The sequence below is a fragment of the Alnus glutinosa genome, chromosome 11 (assembly GCF_958979055.1).
Source record: "Alnus glutinosa chromosome 11, dhAlnGlut1.1, whole genome shotgun sequence".
In the NCBI taxonomy this organism is placed as follows: Eukaryota; Viridiplantae; Streptophyta; class Magnoliopsida; order Fagales; family Betulaceae; genus Alnus; species Alnus glutinosa.
The window spans coordinates 299,224-325,780 of record NC_084896.1 but is presented as its reverse complement, the minus strand read 5'-3'; the positions used below and the strand labels follow the sequence as shown (position 1 = coordinate 325,780).

At 36.6% G+C, this 26,557-nt stretch overlaps 2 protein-coding genes, 1 long non-coding RNA gene, 2 other non-coding genes and 1 pseudogene across 7 annotated transcripts; 3 read left to right on the top strand and 3 right to left on the bottom strand.

Moving 5' to 3' along the window:
• The first annotated feature begins 1,678 nt into the window (after positions 1 to 1,678).
• On the top strand, positions 1,679 to 9,620 carry LOC133881512 (probable CoA ligase CCL6). 3 transcript variants are annotated; one of them, XM_062320449.1, is made up of 20 exons: positions 1,679 to 1,833; positions 1,926 to 2,093; positions 3,062 to 3,125; positions 3,216 to 3,305; positions 3,408 to 3,464; positions 4,198 to 4,246; positions 4,445 to 4,521; positions 5,217 to 5,256; positions 5,349 to 5,443; positions 5,547 to 5,711; positions 6,711 to 6,821; positions 6,941 to 7,028; positions 7,124 to 7,190; positions 7,270 to 7,345; positions 7,425 to 7,542; positions 7,648 to 7,893; positions 8,066 to 8,205; positions 8,380 to 8,562; positions 8,645 to 8,764; positions 9,357 to 9,620. In XM_062320449.1, the coding sequence occupies exons 2-20, from the start codon at positions 1,945 to 1,947 to the stop codon at positions 9,402 to 9,404; spliced, it is 1,983 nt and encodes a 660-aa protein (XP_062176433.1). In that variant the 5' UTR covers positions 1,679 to 1,833; positions 1,926 to 1,944; the 3' UTR covers positions 9,405 to 9,620. The 3 variants fall into 3 exon arrangements, with proteins under 3 accessions (XP_062176433.1, XP_062176432.1, XP_062176434.1); XM_062320448.1 differs by having other exon boundaries at positions 1,679 to 1,860; XM_062320450.1 differs by having other exon boundaries at positions 1,690 to 1,733.
• On the bottom strand, positions 2,868 to 2,941 carry TRNAI-AAU (transfer RNA isoleucine (anticodon AAU)). Its single transcript has one exon. It is a non-coding gene; the product is annotated as a tRNA-Ile (tRNA).
• A 122-nt stretch (positions 9,621 to 9,742) lies between the features above and the next one.
• On the top strand, positions 9,743 to 11,538 carry LOC133881516 (uncharacterized). The gene is made up of 2 exons (XR_009902538.1): positions 9,743 to 10,461; positions 11,045 to 11,538. It is a non-coding gene; the product is annotated as an uncharacterized LOC133881516 (long non-coding RNA).
• On the bottom strand, positions 11,011 to 13,251 carry LOC133881514 (cold-regulated 413 plasma membrane protein 1-like). The gene is made up of 4 exons (XM_062320451.1): positions 12,954 to 13,251; positions 11,788 to 11,895; positions 11,632 to 11,702; positions 11,011 to 11,426 (listed from the first exon to the last, which is right to left on the bottom strand). The coding sequence occupies exons 1-4, from the start codon at positions 13,103 to 13,105 to the stop codon at positions 11,173 to 11,175; spliced, it is 585 nt and encodes a 194-aa protein (XP_062176435.1). The 5' UTR covers positions 13,106 to 13,251; the 3' UTR covers positions 11,011 to 11,172.
• Positions 13,252 to 17,898: 4,647 nt separating this feature from the next.
• On the top strand, positions 17,899 to 24,508 carry LOC133881515 (probable CoA ligase CCL6; annotated as a pseudogene).
• TRNAI-AAU (transfer RNA isoleucine (anticodon AAU)) lies at positions 18,208 to 18,281 on the bottom strand. The gene has a single exon. It is a non-coding gene; the product is annotated as a tRNA-Ile (tRNA).
• Positions 24,509 to 26,557: the final 2,049 nt, after the last annotated feature.

The window sequence follows — 26,557 nt, the reverse complement described above, 5'->3', positions numbered from 1 at the left end:
GAACCATTTTTTATTGAAGATATTTGACCTTTACTCATTTTCAAAAGGCACCTAAAGAAAAGAGATTTGCTCAAGGCTTATAAAGCCCACAACCCAAGCATACTTTGACAACGTGGAACTCTTAACATCTATAACGCAGAACTTATATTAATTATGACCAGGTCCCAATTAATAAAGACGTTTATCAATAATTAAGGTTTGGATTTGGCCATTTGCTTGTTGAAAAATGGTATTAGAAAACAAAATCCAAGTCTCTTTCGTATTTGGTGGCATCATTGTCAAGTCAGCAAGCATAATCAGGTGGTGCACCCACTCATCACCACAAGAATACTCGTTAGAAGTTGGTTTTGAGATGTGTTAGTTTGGCATATGTTTGAACTTTGAAGTTTTCCCAACTAAGTCTAATCTCTCTCTCTCTCTCTCTCTCTCTCTCACACACGTGTATATATATGGGACTACCAAGACTTATGCTGTTATATATATTTAGGGATGATAATTTTTTACACGATATAAAAATTCTATACGAATTTAACACAAAATTAATAGGTTAGAATTAAAGGGTTTGACTCGTTTAATTAAATGGGTCCGATTAGGATTGACTTATATAGCCTTACACATATAAACAGTTGCCATATCCAATCCTACCTGTATTTGGTTGTTTGAGTAGAAGCCACCAATCGCTCGTTACCCAATTCTACAAGTAACGAAACAATTACAAAGACCCCAACCTAATCGATACTTGAGCTTTTCTGTTCATCCCATGCTCTATTTTAAATCCTTCATTTGGAAAAGTCAAGTGGGTCTTGTTAGGACTATTATAGTGTCTCAGGAGCCTTTCATTCATTAAGACTATAACATAGCATATTCGGATATCGCTCGATTCAAATATTTAAGTCTATAAGTCTTAATTTGTGTCCTGATGTTACGCAATTTGCTTATTATTTTTTTATAATTTATTTGATCTACGTTCACACAATAAAGTCTAAATAACTAGATTTTATTTTTGTTTCTTGATATTTTTCCATTACATAAAACTTTTATAGTTTTCTTCTTTTGGCAGAAAAAAAGAGGACCTTAACGTGACTTCACTGACTTAGCCAACGCGTTTGCGTATCTTTTTCAAAATCCTTTTCATTATAAAATGTATGTTTCTGTCTGTCTTAAGCCTGAAAATAGCTGGTTTCTACTTTCTACGTACATGATGATGATTTATTGATGAGCCAAGTGTCTGCTTTCTAGGGATGAGATTCATGCACCTGCATTAACTCTACAATTGCGTATCTCTACTACTTCACACCCAACAAAGAAGAAGCAATGCATAGATGAGAATACATAAGCGGCCATTAAAGGCCGACTTTTTGGTTGAACATCTATTGACCCAAATGTCTTTGTAATTGGTTTATGCTGAGATTTTCTGCACCACTCAACTCTGATTATGTCTTCAAAGTCTTTGTAGTTAAGCTACACGTACGTTTCCCTTTTTTCCAAAAAAACATTCATCATGCTTTACCAACTCTCTTAATTTGTAACCTAGCTACCTTTCTAAATCCTAATTAAATAAAAATAAAAATAATAATTTAGAAAGAAAAGGCAACATGAGGGTCTCGTTCACCGAACTGTCATCTACCATTATAAATGCTATGTCTATCACTCTATGGAAGGAGCTCAGGCAGGAGGCATTAACAAGAGTCATAAACAGCGTTATAAAATCGCTCAGACATAACTTTCCCAAAGTAATCCGAGAATTTATTGCTTTTAGCTCAACCACCTCTCCCAACTCCCTCATTCACTCTTTCTTGTGGGCTATTCATTTTCAGCAGAGCTTTTTAATCAGTACAAGCTTCCATATCTCTAATTAAGGTTTACTACTACTACTACTACTGCTACTACTTATTAAACCATCTTACACGTTTCTTGAAACCCAGTTCCTGCATTTGGACAACAATGTCAGCCGTCTACACGGTGAAGGTTGAGGAATCAAGGCCGGCCACGGATCAAAAGCCGTCAGCAGGGCCTGTGTATAGAAGCATTTATGCTAAAGATGGTCTCCTCGACTTGCCGGCCGGATTGGAATCTCCCTGGCAATTCTTCAGGTAACTATATTCATTTCGAACTTGGACTGCATTAATGTTGTGTTTTATGGTTTATTTGGGAAAACAACGCATCGCAAAGGGAGCCATTCTTTCAACACTTTTTGGTATTAATCTTATCCTGTGTTAATTTTCAAGGTAGCATAAATGTTCTAAATTGAAGATCTCTTTTAAAAAAAAAAAAGAGTTTATAATAGCAGTCTTAGCAGATCGGACGTGTTACCAACTCTAGTCTCCAAGAGCATGCAATGAGCATCATGCATGGAGAATTACAGGGAAAAAAAGCCAAAAAAAATTATGCGAGGCAGCCCATTTGGCTGCTAAATGAGCTCTCTGGTTTGCATTCCTGTGGACCTTTGAAGCTTTCCAGTTTTAGATCAGGGCTATTAACAGCCAAAATCGTGATGATAGAATCCCCCCTTCCAAGAGAAAAAGTAATTTGGTGTTAAAGTATTTGTTAAATAATTCTCTTAAATTTATTATTTCATATAAACAGCTTTTCAAGATAAATGATAATTAGAGTAAAACATCCTGAATTTTAACTTTATCTCCACCCATTCACTCCATTTAACACTTCGCCGGAGAAATTTGATAGGCTGCCACATGAAAATTGGCGTTGAGGAAGCTGAGGGGGTTTCCATAAGTCACCGCGGGGCCCGTGGGGGGGGGGGCATATTTTGTCCTGTTATAGCAGGATTTTGAGGCCCAAACAAAAACTAATGGCAGTCAATGAGCATAAAGTACAACTAAATGGTCTAATCTTAGCTATTAGCAAAATGGCCCATGCAGGTTTCGAACCTGCGACCTTCGCGTTATTAGCACGACGCTCTAACCAACTGACCTAATAGGCCGGCTGCGTTTAGGGGGTATAAACTGTTAACGGTCTTGAAAAGCTTTTGCATGCTGAACTGCGAGGTCTGAATCCATGGCTCTCTGCGATTTCTCCTCTGAAACTCAGTTTTTTGTTGCAGTGACTCCGCCAAGAGGTACCCGAGCAACCCAATGCTGGGTCGACGTCAAATCACCGATTCAAAGGTACAACGTGTGGCTATCATGTCATTAACAATCTGAACAATTTACACTGATCGAAAGAAAATGCTGACAAAGATTTGACTGAATTCGCAGGCGGGTCCCTACGTGTGGCTTACATATCAGGAGGCTTACGATGCATCCATCCGCATGGGCTCCGCCATGAGGAGCCGTGGTCTCAATCCTGTAACTCCAATTTCTACTCTCACTAACTTAACAAGACTAATATTTTTATTTATGAAAAAAATCCTTTTTCCTTGTAAGTAATAATGTGTTTTATGTTTGTAGGGTGATCGTTGTGGTATATATGGATCGAACTGTCCCGAATGGATAATCGCAATGGAGGTATACCATGTTTATATATTATGATTACATTCACATTCATGTGGAATCTTAGAATATTAATTAAATAATTTTATTAGTTTAAGCTTTTTGAATGAGTGTTCGTATAACAAAGTATGAGAGTAAAAATCATGTCTTGTTTTCATAATTCACTTTCCATTTCAATTGAAAATTTCACGTCTTGGGCCTCCCTTAATAAGAAAAGTTTGAGCCTCCCTTATTAGAGGGCTTTAATACTTAAATGATTAAAATATCTATTTACAACTTGATGCTGTGCTTTTTTTGACATAAAAAAAATGATTGTTGTATAACTCTTAACACAACTCTTGTATAACTCTAATAACTTTTTTAAACTAACAATTGGATCTGTTTTCCTTCATGTGAGTCTTAAATATCTAATGGTTGATCTTAAAAAAAGTTGTTAGAATTGTACAAGAGTAATACAAAAGTTATAAATGTATCATATCTCTTCGACATGAGCTTTGAGCTTTGATTGTAAGAATGTTAGTTTAGTTGGCTCTCAGAGTCATCTTCTTTTTTAGGTGGCTATCAGTATAAATCTTAGTATAAAAGTTGTTAAGACAGAGGAGATTTGAAATAATGTTTACCGAGTATAGTAAACATTATTTCCTTGTATTGCTTCCTAATTCGCCTTATCGTGATTTATTAGCTTCTTCATACAATAAGAGGAAAGCCAAAGATAGAATTTTTGATATTTTTGTTTGATTTTCAACAGGCTTGCAACAGCCAGTCTATAACATATGTTCCACTATATGACACGCTTGGTATGTTCCAATATTTGACATCCTTTTCTTTCCAATAAATCTCAATGTACTTACTATCATCTTCACCATGAGTTTCGACTTTTCTATTTCCTCTGGCCACCTCCGTCCGGTGGCACTTGATCGATGTATTAAAAGTATAGAACGCCTGTTGAATTATCAAATGAATTGATTAACTTTGAGTGGTTTTGCTCATCACAGGTGCTACCGCAGTGGAGTTCATAATCAATCATGCTGAAGTTTCAATAGCTTTTGTTCAAGAGAACAAAATCCCTGCCGTAGGTTTTCATTTCCTATCAGTTTTGTTGTTTTCATTGTTAATATAAAATCACTGATCTAAATGAGCTATTAAATGTCTAGCTAATATCAATGTGATAAAATCGTGATAATCTGATTCAGTGGCCAATAAGGTGGCTGGAAACCTAGAACCAACACAAAGAATTCATTTTCAACTTAACTTCATGAATCTATAACTCATAAATTTAAAACCTTTCTTAATTGGCGCAATCTTGGAGGGCATGTAGATTTAGTTGTAGAGCTCTATTAAACCATGCCACCCACTTGATTTATTCTATGCTACCAAACATGTACTTGTGACTCCTGATGATGCTTTATTGCTCAGTATAGAAATCCCCATGGAGAGCTTTATTAAAAGGTAATGCCATAGTGGGAAGGTTATAGGAGGAAGATGTTACATTCTACTAGGTACTGATGGTTGAGACCAACATAGGTGTATGGATTCACATTTTCCTTTCTGACCTTTGCCATGTCCCTTAGAGAATTGGGAAAAAGGCTCTTTCTAAAATTTCTGATCTAGCTCAGTTGGTACTTGGAGTACATTCCTTGTTATTTGTATGTTGTCACACATGGATGAAAATAATTTAAAGGTGGCAACTTAGATTTCTCTGAATTATTGCTCAGGCTTCTATATCTTAATTTTTTTTCTCACTCACGTGGTAAATCTTTGGTGCAGGTTCTATCATGCCTCCCAAGGTGTTCCACAAATTTAAAAAGTAGGTCAAATTACTATCTTCTGTCTGATATAGTCGAAAAACAATATGAGATTTCTGGGACCAGGAACTAATTATGTATTTTCTTTGCTCAGCTATCATCAGTTTTTCAAGAATTTCAAGTACACAAAAGCAAGAAGCTGAAGAATTGGGAGTATGTTGCTTTTCTTGGGAAGAGTTTTCTCAGTTGGTAGGATTTCAATCCACATTGTTATTTTATATATTCAAAGCTTATCTTTGTCTACATTAATTTTGATTGGTCCATCAGTTTGATGTTGTCCACTTAATTTCAGGGAAGTTTGAATTACAAATTGCCTCCAAAACAGAAGACTGACATCTGCACAATAATGTATACAAGTGGAACAACAGGAGAACCAAAAGGTGTTATTCTTACAAATGGGGCTATAGCGGCACAAGTATTGTCGATCGACCACATACTTTTACTTACAGATAAAGTGGTAAACAACCAAAACACAAATTATGTTTCTTGAAGCTAAATGATTCTGTATCTTTTCTATTTTCTATATTTCTTTGAGTTTCAAACTTTCTGGATGTCAAAAGTTAAAGAAAATATATTATGCCCATTAATACATTCTAAATTGGTGCACGCAATTGGTTCTGTGACTCTAATTTGGTGATATTCTTTTGTGTCAATAATCATCAATCACCAGATTTTTATTTCCATTAGATTAGGTCTAATGCAAAAAGCCTAGTCAATAGATGTTAATCTATGATTTGAATATAACTGCCCGGGATGGTTTTCTCTCCAAAAGCAAATAAATTTGCATAGAAAACTATTTTTTTTGCCCGAAAGCCTGGAATGATGTTTATCATGACAAGACAAATGTAAAATGCCTGTTCAGAATGAAATTCAGAAGAAGGTAATATTTGCAATTTTGGGTGTAATCCAATTTGCTGAATAACATCAGTGTTGTCTCTGGTTCAGGCTATCTTTTGGTTTTCTTCTTGCCATTGTCAATATAAGGATTCCATCTTGCCCACGATTTTTTGGCTCTGGCTGTCAACTAATCTAGGTTTGGGCATATTAATTGTACTGTGTCATCCTGAAAGTGAGAGAAATATTTTACAAGTATAGTGTATGTTGAATGAAATTTTGTTCATGGTTTAATACTCTTGTGGATCCAATAATGGATATCTTACTAAATACTTAAGTTATCTGTAATAGTTCCTCTCTTAGGGGAGTCATCCCCTCTTTTGAAAGATGCGAGTTTAGTCTTCTCAAGATTCTTTTAATTAGATGGATGTATACCTTCTGGATGTGGTAGATCATAGGTTCGAATAGCAAGGGGCAGGGCGGGGCGGGTTTGTAGGTCATAAGTTCAAATCTTACCAAGCTAAAAAAAAGTGGGACAGAAGTAAAAGTGGTAGATCATTTCCTTCGTGAAATTTAATGGAAGTTACATTATGATATTGACATGAAATCTTCTCTATTACAGGCTACAGAAGAAGATTCATTCTTCTCATTCCTTCCCTTGGCCCATATATATGATCAGACAATGGAGAGCTATTTCATCTACAAGGGTTCCTCCATAGGATTTTGGAGAGGCGTAAGATTAAGATTCATTCTTGAAATGAGTTCTTTCTTCATCTTTTTATTTGACTGTATCTCTTTGATTCACTGATTTTGAACTGGTCCAATGTGGGTTTTCTTGCTTTAAACTTGCAGGATATCAGGTTTCTGATGGAGGACATCCAGGAACTGAAGCCAACTGCATTTTGTGGGGTTCCCAGAGTTTATGATCGTATATACACTGGTATAAATATTTCTATACTTTATATTTAATAATATGATGATGTATATTTATTTATTTTTTCATTCTAAACATTGGCTTTATATCTTTGCTTAAAGGCATAAATAGTAAAATGTCGTCTGGAGGTGCATTGCAGAAGATATTGTTCCAATATGCTTATAACTAGTACGTTAATTTACCTATAAACACTTCGGTCCTTTGCTTTGCTTCCCTACTGCCTGGCTAATAAAGAATATACTGACAGCAAGTTGGGAAATCTGGAGAAGGGTCTCGCACAAGATAAAGCAGCACCTCTCTTGGACAGGCTTATCTTTGATAAGGTCAGTCATTATATATCCTTCCCCATTTTTTATTCTGAAAAGTATGGTTTGCATGATAATAATGTGTTAATCATTATAGATTAAACAAGGATTAGGGGGGCGAATTCGCATCATGTTATCAGGTGCTGCACCTTTGTCTGGGCATGTGGAGGAGTTTTTGAGGGTTACCAGTTGCTCTACTTTATCGCAAGGATATGGTAAGTTGGACCATGTGTATTGCTTTTTAGATGTTTGGAAGATCAATGCACCAATTCTGATACTTAGTTTCCAAATTTTCTTTTTATAATACTTGTTCTTGACAGGTCTCACTGAAAGTATAGGTGGGTGTCTTACATCCATAGGCGATGTATTTAGTATGGTCGGAACTGTTGGAGTCCCCATGACAACCATTGAAGTCAGGCTTGAGTCGGTGCCAGAAATGGGATATGATGCACTTTCCAGCGTGCCACGTGGAGAGATTTGCCTGAGAGGAAAAACCTTGTTCTCTGGTTACCACAAGCGACAAGATCTAACTGAAGATGTCCTCGTTGATGGCTGGTTTCACACAGGTAAATCGTAAAACCACGGAAGTACTATGCAGTGACAGACTGAAAGGCAGAATTACTACATTTGTTGTATTTGTCACCAATCAATAATTTGTTTACCTGCTGTAAGACAGAAAAAAACTTAATCCCCAGATTGAATACGAATTTTAATGGGCATCATTTTGAGAAACTGCAGGTGACATTGGAGAATTGCAGCCCAATGGAGCAATGAAAATCATTGATAGGAAAAAGAATATATTTAAGCTTTCTCAAGGTGAATATGTTGCTGTAGAGAACATTGAAAGTACATACTTGCGATGCCCTCTTATAACATCGGTATGTTTCTGGTGTCACAAATGGTGCTCACTGTAGTAGAATCTATATAAGATAGAACGTTGAATCTCTTTATGCCTAAGAATCGATGAATCTTGATAGTGAATTGTTAACACAATTTTTTTTTTTTCGATTCTCTAATCTTGGAAGTGCAATTAACTTTCTTCTGTCGCACAGATTTGGGTCTACGGGAACAGTTTTGAGTCATTTCTTGTAGCTGTGGTAGTCCCAGACAAAAAAGCAGTAGAGGATTGGGCAGTAAACCATAATGTGACTGGTGATTTTAATTCATTGTGCGAAAACCTGAAGGCAAGGAAATACATTTTAGATGAGCTTAATAGCACCGGTCGCAAACACCAAGTATGTATATCTGTCTCGATTGGCTGTTGCTAATTTCATGCAGGGATATTTCTTCTCATCTAACTTAAAGACATTACTACAGCTTCGAGGTTTTGAGATGTTAAAAGCAGTTCATTTGGAACCAAATCCATTTGACATGGAGAGGGATCTGATAACTCCAACATTCAAATTGAAGAGACAACAATTGCTCAAGTACTACAAGGTATGCCTGTGCTCTGTCCTTATATGAAATGTCTACCGACCTGCTGTTGGACCTATGACTTGCTATTGGACCCAAGTTATGTCTTTCCCATCTTTTCAAATGAGCAAAAGCTTTAGAGTATGTATAAATTGATCAATTCATAGGTTGGTTACTGTTTTGTGATTTTCTATGGAAAGCAAGAATGATTAAACAAAAAGGTCCGATGGCATTTTACTATCACTTGAACCTAAACCTGAATTTAAAAGCGCAGAGCCCAAAAAGCATGATGTGCATCATTAAGGATTGTATTTCAAGATAATTAGCCAGGCTTAGGGTTTGGTTTGGGTTCAGTTCTTGACATATGTCCCTTGTGTCCTGTTATGGGACACATGTCCTATACTGGAATTAGACCTAAGCCGAATCCATAGACATCTTAGGCTCTTACTTCTCTGAAGTAATGCAACAAAAACCCTCTCATAAGATGGTGTCTTTTGGGTTTACTTCTTGAAGAGGCCCTTCTTATCCCTTGTATTCTTTCTATTGATATACCATGAAAGTCGTAGTGTTGGCGTATGCGGCATCAATATAATCTTTTTGCCAATGTCATCTGCAGGACACTGTTGATCAATTGTACAGTGAAGCCAAGGGAATAAGGGTGTGACTGTGACAGCAGGACTGGAAGCTACAAACTGGAATTCTGATACTACCAACTGTGATAGTTTCCCAAAAGTTCGTTTATTTTTCTTTATCTTTTCTAACAACTCTAGTGCGATAAAAGCACTCATATATTTTACCCACAATGACTGGGTATGCTGATCCTTGTCCATGTTTGTTTATAAATTATAAATAAAAAATTGTTTGAGATTTTCTATTTTGAGGAATTATCCAAACAAGAAACTACCTGCTTTTATGTATTTCCCTAGTTGGTCAAGCGGCCATGGTTGGTTGATGCAGCTCCAATGTAGCGGCGATATGAATTACAAGCAAAGAGCACTTTCATAGCTAATTGTGCACTTTTTAATTACTTGTGCTAGAGTAATTAGGTGGCTCTATGGATTGGAATCTTTTGCAATTAAGCAGGTAATTGTGAGAGGCTCTCGATTGTATCACTTATCCGAACTAATGTTCGGTTCGAGCACATGCTCGGACAAATAAACCCCTCCAAGTCTCATAATTGCAGGATCTTCTACAATATGGATAGGAAGATTGTTAGAAATTCCTAATTTCCTATCCTTATCTTATTTATACACATGAGGGCCCCAAATAGTTTTGTTCCGACTCTCAGTAGAATGACAGGCTTCATCATCTACTACTATTCATTATTGAGTGGGGGCGTCTTTTGAATGCTGCAAGCCTGCAAACAGTATAGTTCAACGTCTTGCAGTGTTTGCTGGCAACTGGCAAGTCTTATAGTACTATCCATTTAGAGGTGCGGTGGTTGGGATTGTGATCCGCAATAATCAGGTCTTTAAATTGTAGGGGCACCTTTTGTGAGAGAGCCCATGTGAAACCTACCCAAAGAAATTTGAAGTTGTCTTACCAACTGGGTCTACATGAGCTCTCTCATAAAAAGTGCCTACCTAATTTTTGTAAATCCTCATCCCAATGGTTGTTAACTTGAACGTGTGGAAATAGTGATTCAAGACTATCATGGGTGCAAGTCCCAGGAAGACTAAATGTGCTCAACTGCAGGAGGGTGCTTATAGAACAGTACAAAGGTTTTTCCAATGACTATCCTTTTGTTAATGCTTTTTAGAGTTTTTTTCTTTTCTTTTCTTTTCTTTTTATTATTATTATTAAAAAAAAAAAAAAAAGAAGCTATGATGCAATATAAAGATGAAAGTAATTTTGCGTGTTTTGTGTTTTTATTAATGTTTGTAAATATTTTTATTTTGAAAAGAGAACAAAAGGGAGAAAGGAGTGTTATCAAATAAAGCCTAATTAATGATCCACTGAAAACATATGATTTTTCTTATTCATGTAAGGGTAGCAATCCGATTAAGGTTAACAGATACTTCATTCTATTTTGGTAAGGGCGGCTACTTCATTCTTTCTAATGAAAGCCCCTCTGTAACATGTGAAGTGTTGTCCAAGTAACTGGACATTGTTGTTGAATTCATCAGGCCTAACCAAACAATGACACAAAAAGACAATCAACAAAAAAGATCACATAATACAGCAAGCGCACCTTATAGTAAAGTCAAGCATATTGCCTGATAATTAAGAATGAAATAACAAAAAATTATGCCAATTCCCCTTCAACAGAATGAAACACAAATTTTTCTGTTGGCGTTTATACAGGTGCAAATGATAACAACACATCTGAGTAACACAACGATGGTGACAAACTTGTCAGTTTATCTACAAACAAGATGGTTCATGAAATATGGAAGAGCCTCAAAACAATCCACATGCTGCAGAGAGTGTGCCTATATGAATTCAAGTACCAGTGCCCAGACGGGATAGACCAACAGAAGGATTATACCAACCGTGTTTGATATGCCATTGGCTTTTGTGAAGGAATTTCTGAAACCACCAGATGCCCGGATGTGTTCTTGCAGCGAATAACATGCAATGACAAGACAGATTGTTACGCCAATCCAGCCGTCCCTTACAGTGGCTGCAAGTAAGCTAGGAGCCACCACCATTAAGAGAATCAAAGCTCCGGGAAGTTCGAGCCAATCTGCAGTTACATTCATAATCAGTACATGAATAGAGAACAATATCAGACTGAATATTTGGTTGTATGGCAAAATTTGTATATTCCCTCTAAATGAAGTTGGCAAAGTGGGCAAGTTTAGGATTTCAGTCTGCAAATTCCAAGTAAGATTTACATATTATTTATTTAGCATAAAAGCATGAACATGACTGAAACTCTTATGCTATACCTGGGAAATGTTTTGGGAAGAAAAGGCGCAACACAACCACAACGAAAGCAATCCATTTCCCAATATCTCCTCTGCATCACCATACAATTTGTAGCATATAAGTACAATAAAGATTGAGATCATTGAAAAAAATGTTACCATAGAACAACTGATCACCTGAAGATGCTGAACAGTAGCGAAGGAAGACTGAAGAAGATGTACGGGATTAGTAGAGATGTAAGAATGTTTGTCTTCCAATTTGTTCGATCCAGAACCAACAAATAACTACAGTAAGCATATGAAAGGAATCAATTAGGCCATACGAAATTTTGAGACCACCACAAGTAAATATAACTAGACAGCACGATAACAAAAAGATAATAGACTAGAGAAACATGGCAACAGTATGCTCTCATTTGATCAATTGGCAATTCCAAAGTAACTGCATGTTTTCACTCTAAAAGTTCAATGACCAATTCACTGACATAAGACGCTGCATGTTTAGGGTCCATTAATTTAATTTTCATGTAGGGAAGACGATATCTGTAGCAAAGATATCACAGTGATGTAGAACTTAAAGATTCAACCTACGGGATGAATATTTTTCCAGCAATATTGAAGATACCCAAAAGAGAGGGAAAAGGAAAAACAATTTGAGCCATCAAAAAGGAACTAAATTGAAGAAAAAAAGAGAGACTCTCAATGAAGGAAACAAAAATTTAGCAAATTTAAATCCCATTAGAACCAGAAATTCATCGAAGACACCCCCCATTAAACCATGGCAGGAAAAGCAAACATATTTAAACCCCATTTGAAGATCACAGTTTACAAAAGGCATAAACTGAATGATCCCTCTATGCATCTCATGAACAAGTAAGCAAGAAGGGAGAGATAAATTCAGTAAAATCATGCCATGAAAATTGGTCATGGAAAAAAAAAAATAGTGGGGTTGACTTTAACGAGAATGATCGGCAGACCATCAACCAGAGAAAATAGAATTTGAACAAATTGGCCATCAACCAAAGAATCAAAAATATGCACAAACACTGTAACACACACACACACACACTAAAAACAAGATCGTATGCTACAAATTTATAATAACCAATTGTCCAAAAGCTTGTTAATTTGATAAAATAAGTGGAGTTTTATTCGCTCCAACACCAACTTTATACCTACCATAAAATTCTAGGAACAAAAAAGAAAAAGGAAGCTTTTGCATGCATCCGAAGTTCATGTACAATAATAAGTACAGGAACATCCTGACATTCACATGGTAGCATGCTCACATAAATGATCATATACATCTACATACAGTCACAGAGAGAGAGAGAGAGGCATACATTGCAGTGAAGGAAGCAACCCATTCGAGGAATGTAGAGCCGAAGGCTAAGCTGCCAAGGTTGATGACATGGGTAGCGAGCTTTTTAGCGGCGTATCCAATCTCTTTCAGATCAGAGCTTATCAGCTGGTTCGAGACTTGATCCGTTTTCATTCTTACGTAGCTCTTATAGCTTCCTCCCCATTCAAACAATCTTTCCTTCTGTGAGAGAGAGAGCCAGAGAGAGGGAATAGATTCGACTGTCGGCGATTTTGTAGAGGAAGCGAGCTTTTAGTGGGCGTTTTTTTCTAGCATGAACTGCCAACTTGGATGATGTACTTGGCTGATCTGGTTGCCACCTGTATCTATCCCAGTTAACGTACAAATATCTAACGAACATATGAATCATGATATATATACATCCTAAAGCAGATGTCCAAAGTCTAATAGTTATTGAATTTTTAATAAAGGTCATCTTAAAAGGTTATTATACCTTATCAGGACAACTTTGTCAAATATATTTGTAAAATATTTATAAAATGTTTCTATGATATATCAACTATATAGTATTAAACAAGGAAATTAACTTTCAAAAATGTCCGCTCTCTTAAAATCCTTTCTCTCTCTCTGCACCAAAAGCCATTGGAGGAGGCGGGAAGCTCAAAGCTTCTCTCTCCCTTCTCCTTCTTCCTTTTTTCTCCTCTATCCCTCTATTTTTTTCTCAGCTAATTTTAACTCCTTTGAGGCCCTTATCCTGCTATCCTGCTAGTGTTTTCTCTTGCCTTATTTACCTCTTTGGAGGCTTCGTCTACCCTTTCAAAGGTCCTGTTTACAGCTTTGAAAGTTTTGTTTATTTTTTTTCTTAGTACCATCATCGATTATCTTCCTCCTTCACCGTGTCTCTAGTCGGATTTGTCAAGGATTTTGGATTGAATTTTTTGAAGTTAGATCTACCTTTTTCTGCCAGCTCTTGCTTGACATGCGCGCCATCACTGTGTTCTCTGTTGTCTTCCGCCTCCGCCAACACTAGACGTGCCTCCATCGTAGTGTGGCTTTCACGCGCCTGCGAGTGGATCTCACTCGCTGGCACGTGTTATACACGCTTCGTCGTGTGGATAGCCCTCCGCCTTCAATTGTCGCCATTCTCCTCCTTACTTTGCCACGCCATATGCCGATGTTCTACTCATTGTTTTTATTTGTTTTTTGCAGTTTTTATTTTTGGGCTATTAAAGGTATTTTCACCTTAAGTTTCGTTTTAACCTTTATCAATGTCTTCTCTGCTATGGTGGTTCACCTTTGGGTGTGCTATTGCAGTTGTTTCTTTGCTTGGCTATGGTTTGGGTTTTCGGACCTTTCAAAGTTTGGGGCCCTTCTTACGCCTTTTGACTGCGCCATTCGTGGTGTACCTTACAAAATTGCCTTTAGTGGGAATCACTTTTCTTAGCCTTTGTACCAAGGATATATAAGGCAACATTATTTATTTGTTGCATTCTCTTTTATTTTCTGTTTACGTACATTGGTGTGGTTATTTCAAAGTTCTTTGTTGGATTGTACAGCTCTATATTTTTCTTTGTAATCTTTTGTTGAAGTACTTTAAAAATAAAAAAATAAATAAGGACTATTCTAATAGGCATCTCTAACCATCTCTACCCATTTTGTATAAAAAAAAATTAAATTAAATTCACCATTAAATTTATAAGACCCAATGTGAGTCTTACAAATTCAATAATAAATTTAAAAATAAGATATCCCCGAGGGGTAGCTCAATCGGTTGGAGACCATGCTTTATGAAGCTTAGGTCACTAGTTCAAATCCTCCCTCTTATATGGACATGTCAAAAAAAAAAAAAAAAAAAATTGTATCATTTTCTATTCTAATAAGTTCTATACTTTATCTTATATGTCATGAAGCCGAGTAGACTTGGAAAGCACCTTCATCTCTCTAAGCCTCATGACCTTTCAAACCCCCTTCTTTTTATCTTTTTCTTTTTTGAATAATAACTTTAATTTGATTTTTATTCAACCAAAACATGAAAGCTAGAGTGAAACCTTTAGAAATGAACAAGAGCTTAAAACTCTATGAAGTGAGAGTAGATTACTCTAAAATTACAACATCACAATACTCTCAAAAAAAATTTCAATTCATACTCTAACTATAATTTATTTTACCGCTGCCTTAACTAGGCCGCGTAATTTGCCACTTTTCAAACCCCTTCTTGGGCCCCAAGCCTTACGCATTTAAAATTGGTCATTTTTGCTAAGCTCATCTCGAGGTTTATTGTTTTTTAAGGTCATAAATTGTACTTTTTTTTTTTTTGTTGGTAATTTTTATCTTCCTTTGTAGTACGCTTAAATTGAAAAAAACAAGAAAAGTGGTGGAGCCAGAGGCCCGTTGCAGTGGGGTGAAACTTGATTGGATGTAATGAATTAATAAGGCAAGGCCAAGAGCCCAACATTGAGGCCAAGCATTCAGCTGGAAGAGGAGTATTTAAGCGTGTGGGCTTCAAGCAGTCCACCGGCCTTACATTTCACTCTTTCAGGATCAATTTGCATTACTTTCTACAACCATTAACTGGTATGAAATGAGACTTGCATTGTTTCTGTTTCATGGAGTGAAATTGGATGGAACTATAAGAAGAGGCCGGGAAATGTGGAACATCATCTAATTACATCCAACTACATTGTTTTGTCTTTTCTCGTGTAGGGCTTGGATATCGACAAACTCACCATCGGAAAGCCCAGTTGACCTTCAGCGGTATGAAGGATTGCAAGCCATTGAGGGTCTAACGGCCCAATAGTCCAGCAGTCCATAAGCCCAAACAACTATTAGAATCCGAGCGCACTTTCATGAAATGGATGTCGTCAATTAGACAATTCTCTCTCCCCCAACTCAGCTAACCGAGCGACCACACTATGCTGCCCCTCCTAACATATTGGGAGATGAAATTTTCTTGTCAAATAACAAACTTGTGGCAAGAGTTCCTCACACCCTAAGAGGGTGTTGACCTATAAAAAGAGCCCAGACAAAACTTATATATATATATATGTCTTATTAATCTTATTGTTACTCTGCCAAATTTTCCTTCGACGTCACTAAACTAACTTGAGTATTAGAGTAATCTCGCGGATCCACCCTTAACAAACCCTTTTAACCTCTTTCTTCTCTTGCAGATCCTCATCTCAGTGTGCTGTAACGATACTATAGGTTTGGCCTATATAATCTTATACTTATTATTCGATTCGATACGATTCGAACTCGACACACGATATCTAAAGCTAGCTAACAATTTTTTATACGACTCAAACTTAACACGCAAATACAAATTATCACCCCTTGCTGCCATTAATTTATTTTGCCATGTTCAGCACTACCTGTATTTGGTTGTTTGAGTAGAAGCCACCAATCGCCCGTAACCCAATTCTACATGTAATGAAACAATTACAAGGACTCCAACGTAATCGATACTTAAGCTTTTCTGTTCATTCCATTCTTTATTTTAAATTCTTCATTTGGAAAAAGTCAAGTGGGTCTTGTTAGGATTATTAGTGCCTCATGGAGCCTTTCAGTAAGACTATAATGTAGCTGTTACAAGAATAAGGGGTCTTAAAAGAGTAATAGCCTATTATAGTTTATTTCTTATTTCAATAAGAAAAGTTATATTCCAGTTGCCATGTTAGACAAGTAGGGAGATTTTCTTGTATTTTCCTAGTTCAAGTAATATTAGTATTTACGCTACTCTTTTATTTTCCTAGTTTAGGTAATGTAAGTATTTACGGGTCTTATGGCCGGGTATTTGACCTAATTTGATTTTGTAACTCTATTTAAACCAATGTTTGGTTAAAGAAATAATATGCAGAAAATTAATCTCAAACATTGTGTTTGAAAAGGTTTAGGTTCCCTTTAACGAATCTAAAAGGTCTAAGTTCTCTCAAAACCTAACAAATTATCCCGTTACATGTTTGTGAAAGCATTCACATAACAGTAGCATATTCGGATATCACTCAATTCAAAGATTTAAGTCTATAAGTTTTACATCTTTTCAATGTTTGATTTAATCTTTTTACACTTACACTTCTATATGCTCGACAAGTCTTAATCTGTGTCCTAATATTATGCAATTTGCTTATTATTTTTTATTAATTGTTTTTAAAGTTCTTTTGGATAGAAGATATGATACATTGTCACCACAAGACACAACTCCTGACTACCTTTGCCCACGTGACAACTTTTACTTTTATTTTTTAAAAAAATTAAATTAAAGAAACCCTAGAGCTAGTCAGGTGGTCAAGAGTTATGTCTTGGAGTGTCAAAAGATCATAGGCTTGTTTTGTCGTTATTATTGAAAGAAAAGATAAACAAATAGAAAATAAAGTAAAATAAAGACAATAAATTTTACATAGTTCGATCAATAATCTATGTTCACAAGCTAAATATAAATGGCTACATTTTGTTTTTATTCCTTGATATTTTCACTTTTATTTATAGGAGAATTTAGATAGATAAGTATGATAATCAAATCAATGTTATTTGATTACCAAATCAAATCTGAATACAATCAAATCAATCAGATTTAATGGTATCGGAAATATATAACAATAATTAATCACAACAAATTCTGATATCAAATCCCAAAATACACTCTAACAATTATTATTTATTATATTTAAATTCTTCATTCAAAAACCGTGGAGTATTTTTTTTTTTTTTTTTGCTAGAAAAAAGAGAATAAAAAAGTTTGATTAAATAATAATAATAATAATTATTATTTTTTTAAAAAAAAAAAAGGCGCGCAACATGAGGGGATCGTTCATCCAACTGTCATCCTACCATTATAAATGCTACGGAAGGAGCTCAGGCATACAGAGACATAATAAACAAGCTTTTTAATTATTACAAGCTTCCATATCTGTAAGGCTTACTACTAGTATACTACTACTACTTACACCAGTTCCAGCATTTGGACAACAATGTCAGTCGTCTATACGGTGAAGGTTGAGGAATCAAGTCCGGCGACGGATCAAAAGCCGTCAGCAGGGCCTGTACATAGAAGCATTTATGCTAAAGATGGTCTCCTCGACTTGCCTGCCGGTTTGGAATCTCCCTGGCAATTCTTCAGGTAGTTATATTAATTTCGAACCTGGCCTAACTAGATTAATGTTGTTTATTGGGAGAACAATGCATAATAGCAAAGGGAGCCATTCTTTCCACACTTTTTTGGTATTAATCTGATCCTGGAGAATTACAGGGAAAAAAAATTAAAAAAAGGGGGCAAAAAATGGCCCATGCAGGTTTCGAACCTGCGACCTTCGCGTTATTAGCACGACGCTCTAACCAACTGAGCTAATAGGCCGGCTGCGTTTAGGTCGTGTAGGAATATATAACGTAAAAACAAAATACATTAACTCTTAACGGTCTTGAAAAGCTTTTGCATGCTGAACTGAGAGGTCTGAATCCATGGCTCTCAGCGATTTCTCCTCTGAAACTCAGTTTTTTGTCGCAGTGACTCCGCCAGGAGGTACCCGAGCAACCCAATGCTGGGTCGACGTCAAATCACCGACTCAAAGGTACAACGTGTGGCTATCAAGTCATTAACATTCTGATCAATTTACACTGATCGAAACAAAATGCTAACAAAGATTTGACTGAATTTGCAGGCGGGTCCCTACGTGTGGCTCACATATCAGGAGGCTTACGATACAGCCATCCGCATGGGCTCCGCCATGAGGAGCCGTGGTCTCAATCCTGTAACTCCAATTTCTACTCCCACTAACTCTTGACTTCTATTTTTATTTTTATTTTGTGAAAAAATCCTTTTGTAAGTAATAATGTGTCTTTTGTTTGTAGGGTGATCGTTGTGGTATATTAGGATCCAACTGTCCCGAATGGATAATTGCAATGGAGGTATACCATGTTTATATATTATGATTTCACAATCATGTGGAATCTTAGATTAATATTAATTAAGTAATTTTATTAGTTTAAGCTTTTTGAATGATTGTTGGTTTAACAAGAGTAGAAATCATGAGTTCGATTCTTGTCTTCATAATTCACTTTCCATTTTAATTGAAAATTTCACGTCTTGAACCTCCTTTACGAAGAAAAGTTTGAGCCTACACATTAAAAGAGTATTAAAATAATTAAATGATTAAAATATCTATTTACTGCTCGATGCTGTGCTACTTTCGACATGAGCTTTGAGCTTTGATCGTGAGAATGTTAGTTTAGTTGGCTCTCAGAGTCATTTTCTTTTCTAGGTGGCTATCAGTATAAATCTTAGTATAAAAGTTGTTGAGACACAGAAGATTTGAAATAATGTTTTCTGAGTATAGTACAGCCATTGTTACGTGTATTCCTTCCTAACTCGCCTTAGCGTGATTTATTAGCTTCTTCATACAGTAAGATCGAGGAAACGCAAAGATAGAATTTTTGATATTCTTGTTTGATTTTCAACAGGCTTGCAGCAGCCAGTCTATAACATATGTTCCACTATCTGACACGCTTGGTATGTTCCAATTATACATGACACCCTTTTCTTTCCAATAAATCTCAATGTACTTATAAACTATCATCTTCACCATGAGTTTCGACTTTTCTATTTCCTCTGCCCACCTCCGTCCGGTGGCACTTGATCGATTTATTAAAAAGTATAGAACGCCTGTTGAATTATCAAATGAATTGATTAACTTTGATCGAGTGGTTTTGCTCATCACAGGTGCTAATGCAGTGGAGTTCATAATCAATCATGCTGAAGTTTCAATAGCTTTCGTTCAAGAGAATAAAATCCCTGCTGTAGGTTTTCATGAATCTGTTACTCATAAATTTAAAACCTTTCTTAATTGGCTCAATTTTGTCATTTTTGGTTCTGAAACCGTTGAAAATTTCATCCAACAAGGCAACTATTTTATTTTAATCTTAAATTTTACAAAGGGCGCAATCTTGGAGGGCAAGTAGATTTAGTTGTAGAGCTCTATTAAACCATGCCACCCACTTGATTTATTCTATGCTACCAAACATGTACTTGTGACTCCTGATGATGCTTTATTGCTCAGTATAGAAATCCCCATGGAGAGCTTTATTAAAAGGCAGTGCCATGGTGGGAAGGTTATAGGAGGAAAATGTTACATTCTACGAAGAACTGATGGTTGAGACCAACATAGGCTTCTATATCTTAATTTTTTTCCTCACTCACGTGGTAAATCTTTGGTGCAGGTTCTATATATCATGCCACCCAAGGTGTTCCACAAATTTAAAAAGTATGTCAAACTACTATCTTTTGTCTGATAGTCGAAAACAATATGAGATTTCTGGGACCAGGAACTAATTATGTATTTTCTTCGCTCAGCTATCATCAGTTTTTCGAGAATTTCAAGTACACAAAAGCAAGAAGCTGAAGAATTGGGAGTGTGTTGCTTTTATTGGGAAGAGTTTTCTCAGTTGGTAGGATTTCAATCCACATTGTTGTTGTATATATTCAAAGCTTATCTTTGTCTACATTAATTTTGATTGGTCCATCAGTGTGATGTTGTCCACTTAATTTCAGGGAAGTTTGAATTACAAATTGCCTTAAAAACAGAAGACTGACATCTGCACAATAATGTATACGAGTGGAACAATAGGAGAACCCAAAGGTGTTATTCTTACAAATGGGGCTATAGTGGCACAAGTATTGTCGATTGACCGCATGATTTTACTTACAGATAAAGTGGTAAAAAACCAAATCACAAATTATGTTTTCTTGAAGCTAAATGATTCTGTATCTTTTCTATTTTCTATATTTCTTTGAGTTTCAAACTTTCTGGATGTCAAAAGTTAAAGAAAATATATTATGCCCATTAATACATTCTAACTTGACGCACGCAATTGGTTCTGTTACTCTAATTTGGTGATATTCTTTTGTGTCAATAATCATCGATCACCAGATTTTTATCTCCATTCGATTAGGTCTGATGCAGAAAGCCTGGTCAATAGATGTTAATCTATGATTTGAATATAATTGCCCAGGATGATTTTCTCTCCAAAAGCAAATAAATTTGCACAGAAAACTATTTTTTTTGCCTGAAAGCCTGGAATGATGTTTATCATGACAAGACAAATGTAAAATGCCTGTTCAGAATGAAATTCAGAAGAAGGTTATATTTGCAATCATGTGGGTGTAATCCAATTTGCTGAATAACATCAGTGTTGTCTCTGGTTCAGGCTATCTTTTGGTTTTCTTCTTGCAATTGTCAATACCTCGTCTAAGGATTCCATCTTGCCCACGGTTTTTTTGGCTCTGGCTGTCAACTAATCTAGGTTTGGGCATATTAATTGTACTGTGTCATCCTGCAAGTGAGAGAAATATTTTACAAGTATAGTGTATGTTGAATGAAATTTTGTCCATGGTTTATTACTCTTGTGGATCCAATAAGGGATATCTTACCAAATACCTAAGTTATCTGTAATAGTTCCTCTCTTAGGGGAGTCATCCCCTCTTTTGAAAGATGCGAGTTTAGTCTTCTCAAGATTCTTTTAATTAGATGGATGTATACCTTCTGGATGTGGTAGATCATAGGTTCGAATAGCAAGGGGCAGGGCAGGGCGGGTTTGTAGGTCATAGGTTCAAATCTTACCAAGCTAAAAAAAAGTGGGACAGAAGTAAAAGTGGTAGATGATTTCCTTCGTGAAATTTAATGGAAGTTACATTATGATATTGACATGAAATCTCTCTATTACAGGCTACAGAAGAAGATTCATTCTTCTCATTCCTTCCCCTGGCCCATATAGATGATCAGACAATGGAGAGCTATTTCATCTACAAGGGTTCCACCATAGGATTTTGGAGAGGCGTAAGATTAAGATTCATTCTTGAAATAAATTCTTTCTTCATCTTTTTATTTGACTGTATCTCTTTGATTCTCCGATTTTGAACTGGTCCAATGTGGATTTTCTTGCTTTAAACTTGCAGGATATCAGGTTTCTGATGGATGACATCCAGGAACTGAAGCCAACTGCATTTTGTGGGGTTCCTAGAGTTTATGATCGTATATACGCTGGTATAATTATTTCTGTACTTTATATTTAAGAATATGATGATGTATATTTATTTATTTTTTCATTCTAAACATTGGCTTTATATCTTTGATTGAAGGCATAAATAGTAAAATGTCGGCTGGAGGTGCATTGCGGAAGATATTGTTCCAATATGCTTATAACTAGTACGTTAATTTACCTACAAACACTTCGGTCCTTTGCTTTGCTTCCCTACTGCCTGGCTAATAAAGAATATATATACTGACAGCAAGTTGGGAAATCTGGAGAAGGGTCTGGCACAAGACAAAGCAGCACCTCTCTTGGACAGGCTTATCTTTGATAAGGTCAGTCGTTATATATCCTTCCCCATTTTTTATTCTGAAAAATATGGTTTGCATGATAATAATGTGTTAATCAATATAGATTAAACAAGGATTAGGAGGGCGAATTCGGATCATGTTATCAGGTGCTGCACCTTTGTCTGGGCATGTGGAGGAGTTTTTGAGGGTCACCAGTTGCTCTCCTTTATCGCAAGGATATGGTAAGTTGGACCAAGTGTATTGCTTTTTAGTAGATGTTTGGAAGATCAATGCACCAACTCTGATGATTATTTTCCAAAAATTGTTTATAATACTTGTTCTTGACAGGTCTCACTGTAAGTATAGGTGGGTGTCTTAATCCATAGGCGATGTATTTAGTATGGTCGGAACTGTTGGAGTCCCCATGACAACCATTGAAGTCAGGCTTGAGTCGGTGCCAGAAATGGGATATGATGCACTTTTCAGCGTGCTACGTGGAGAGATTTGCCTAAGAGGAAAAACCTTGTTCTCTGGTTACCACAAGCGACAAGATCTAACTGAAGATGTCCTCGTTGATGGCTGGTTTCACACTGGTAAACCGTAAAACCATGGAAGTAGTATGCAGTGACAGACTGACATGCAGAATAACTACATTTGTTGTATTTGTCACCAATCAATAATTTGTTTACCCGCTGTAAGACAGAAAAAACTTAATCCCCAGATTGAATACGAATTTTAATGGCGTCATTTTGAGAAAACTGCAGGTGACATTGGAGAATGGCAGCCCAATGGAGCAATGAAAATCATTGATAGGAGAAAGAATATATTTAAGCTTTCTCAAGGTGAATATGTTGCTGTAGAGAACATTGAAAGTACATACTTGCGATGCCCTCTTATAGCATCGGTACGTTTCTGGTGTCTACAAATGGTGCTCACTATAGTAGAATCTATATAAGATAGAACGTCGAATCTCTTTATGCCTAAGAATCGATGAGTCCTGATAGGGAGTTGTTAACACAACTATTTTTTCGATTTCTCTAATCTTGGAACTGCAATTAACTTTCTTCGATCTGTCGCACAGGTTTGGGTCTACGGGAACAGTTTTGAGTCATTTCTTGTAGCTGTGGTAGTCCCAGACAAAAAAGCAGTAGAGGATTGGGCAGTAAACCATAATGTGACTGGTGATTTTAATTCACTGTGCGAAAACCTGAAGGCAATGAAATACATTTTAGATGAGCTTAATGGCACGGGTCGCAAACACCAAGTATGTATATCTGTCTCGATTGGCTGTAGGTAATGTCATGCAGGGATATGTCTTCTCATCTAATTTAAAGACATTCCTACAGCTTCGAGGTTTTGAGATGTTAAAAGCAGTTCATTTGGAACCAAATCCATTTGACATGGAGAGGGATCTGATAACTCCAACATTCAAATTGAAGAGACAACAATTGCTCAAGTACTACAAGATATGCCTGTGCTCTGTCCTTATATGAAATGTCTACCTACCTGCTATTGGACCTATGACTTGCTATTGGACCCAAGTTATGTCTTTCCCATCTTTTCAAATGAGCAAAAGCCTTGGAATATGTACAAATTGATCAATTCATAGGTTGGTTACTGTTTTGTGATTTTCTATGGAAAGCACGAAGGATTAAACAAAAAGGTCCGATGGCATTTTACTATCCCTTGAACCTAAACCTGAATTTAAAAGCACGGAGCCCAAAAAGCATGATGTGCAGCATTAAGGACTGTATTTCAAGATAAGTAGCCAGCCTTTGGGTTTGGTTTGGGTTCAGTTCTTGACATATGTCCCCTGTGTCCTGTTATGGGACACATGTTATACAGGAATTAGACCTAAGCAGAATCCATAGACCTCTTAGGCTCTTACTTCTCTTAACTAATGCAACAAAAACCCTCTCATAAGATGGTTTCTTTTGGGTTTATTTCTTGAAGAGGCCCTTATTATCCCTTGTATTCTTTCTATTGATATACCCTGAAAGCCGTAGTGTTGGCAATATCATCTACAGGACACTGTTGATCAATTGTACAGTGAATCCAAGGGAATAAGGGTGTGACAGAAGGATTGGAAGCTACAAACTGGAATTCTGATACTACCAACTGTGATAGTTTCCCATAAGTCTGTTTATTTTTCTTTATCTTTTCTAACAATTCTAGTGCGATAAAAGCACTCATATTTTTTACCCACAATGGCTGGGATGCTGATCCTTGTCCATGTTTGTTTATAAATTATAAATAAAAAATTGTTTGAGATTTTCTATTTTTAGGATAAACTTTCCATTCTTTGATTCTTTCTTTTTCTTTTACTTTGCTTCTTCACTTCGGTTCTACTTCTACAAAACCGGTGCTTCTCTTATATAGGAAGAGAATAGAAGATTTTTAGAAGAGACTTAATTGAGAAGTAAAGCAACGTGGCATGAGTTGCTTCTTCTCAAAGTCATCTTTACGATCATTACTTGATGAGTCATGACTAATGCTTTAAGATAAGAGATATTTACATAACTTCTCAATGAAGTTAGCTCATAAATATCTCTCTAAACAAAAAATTTTCTCCACTAATTACCAAAGAGGACTTAACTTCTCCAAAGAAGAAAGCTTCAGCAAGGCTCAAATTCAAGTCCATCTTAACAGACCCCACCGAGCTTCTCACAACTCACAAGTGCAGGATCTTCTCAATCTGGATAGGAAGATTGTTGGTGATTCCTATCCTTACCTATACTGCTATACACGTGAGGGTCCCCAAATAGTTTTGTTCCAACTGTCGGTAGAATGACAGGCTTCATCATCTGCTACTGTTCATTATTGGAGTAGGGGACTCTTTTGAATGCTGCAACCAGTTTAATTCAAACGTCTTAAACTGTTACAGAGTGATCCATTTAGAGGGACGGTGGTTGGGAATGGGATCCGCAACAATTAGGTGTTTAAATTGTTAAGGCATCTTTTATGAGAGAGCCTGCGTGAAATTTAACTTTTCAAATAAATTTGTGTTGTTCGTGCAGCTGAGTCAACATGAACTTTCTCATAAAAGGTGCCTACTTAATTGTTGTATGAAATATGATACGTTTACAACTTTTATACAACTTTAATAATTTTTTTTAAAATTAACCATTGAATATGGAATGGAAGACTCACATGTAGTAAGACTCTGGTTTAGCCTATCATTTTCTCAATCGATGGTGATACTCTATATTGAGTGGTCCAATTATTGAAGTGTCTATATAGCTAGGCCGGCCATAACAAATATGATCATAATTACTGAGGGGATGACGGATGGATTGAAGCCCCCAACGTTAACCCAAAGAAACATTCAAATATATTAATTGCGGCCACCCACCTATGACGGCTGGATTGAAGCCCTCTTGATGACCCTACGTTTGGTCCATGGGGGTGTGCTGACTGCTAGTTAAGAGACAAGGCAGAGTCCACACACTGGTGTGTGGACTCTTTGAATGATCGATCGATACAGGTTAGCTCGGCCGCTCGTGGATAAAGCCTTATGACACAAGAGGGGTGCTACACATGCACCTCTCATCCACCCTTCATCCTCCATTTACAATAAAAAAATTGATTTTAAGCAAAAAGGTGTCTCTGATGTGACATCAGAGACATCTTTTTACATAAAATCAATTTTTTTAAGCAAAAGAGGTGGACAAAAGGGGGATGAGGGGAGGATTTTTAGCATTTCCCTATGACACAAGGCTAACTTGGGCAACAAACAAATTATAAGAGTGAAGAGTGAAGATGCAACACACAGCCACACAGCCTGACACAGGTAGGGTAGAAAGTCATAGAGGCTAGAAGCATAGCTGTCAATGATGAGTGACTACACTCAATGCCCAAAGTCCTTCACATGTTACCTTCCTGTTTTTCCTCTACCCAAGAACCATCTCAGCCTCTCCACTCATTCCAACTTCCAAGAACCATCTCAGCCATTAAAAATTCTCAATCTCCACCGTCCAACTCTGTTAACCCTACGATAATCTTCCAACTTTCAAGCCATTCTCAATCCTTCTTTTAATGCTGCTGCTGTTTCCTTCTCTACCATAAGTCCATAACCTCTTTCATTTTAAAAAACAACGAAGAACTATGTTTCTTTGTTTGTCAAGATATAGTAACAAATTACTCATTTTCACCGTCAATGGCCGCTACTTGTCGTGTGTGGGAGTGCAAGAGACATGGAGCAATGAGGTGAGTTGCATATGTGTTGTCGTGTGAGAAGAGAAATGGGTGTAAAGGGGGAGCAACCGGTCTTAGTGGGAAGTGGCTACCGCCATCGGCCCACCGTCGTGGGAGCAATCGG

Excerpts from the sequence above, each read along its gene's own strand:
- LOC133881512 (XM_062320449.1), top strand. The coding sequence starts at position 1,945 with ATGTCAGCCGTCTACACGGTGAAGGTTGAGGAATCAAGGCCGGCCACG. Across the intron at positions 7,543-7,647 it reads TACTTTATCGCAAGGATATG|GTCTCACTGAAAGTATAGGT; the intron begins GTAAGTTGGACC and ends TGTTCTTGACAG. Across the intron at positions 8,765-9,356 it reads AATTGCTCAAGTACTACAAG|GACACTGTTGATCAATTGTA; the intron begins GTATGCCTGTGC and ends TGTCATCTGCAG.
- LOC133881514 (XM_062320451.1), bottom strand. The coding sequence starts at position 13,105 with ATGAAAACGGATCAAGTCTCGAACCAGCTGATAAGCTCTGATCTGAAA. Across the intron at positions 11,896-12,953 it reads GTTGCTTCCTTCACTGCAAT|TTATTTGTTGGTTCTGGATC; the intron begins GTATGCCTCTCT and ends TGCTTACTGTAG. Across the intron at positions 11,703-11,787 it reads CTACTGTTCAGCATCTTCAG|AGGAGATATTGGGAAATGGA; the intron begins GTGATCAGTTGT and ends ATGGTGATGCAG.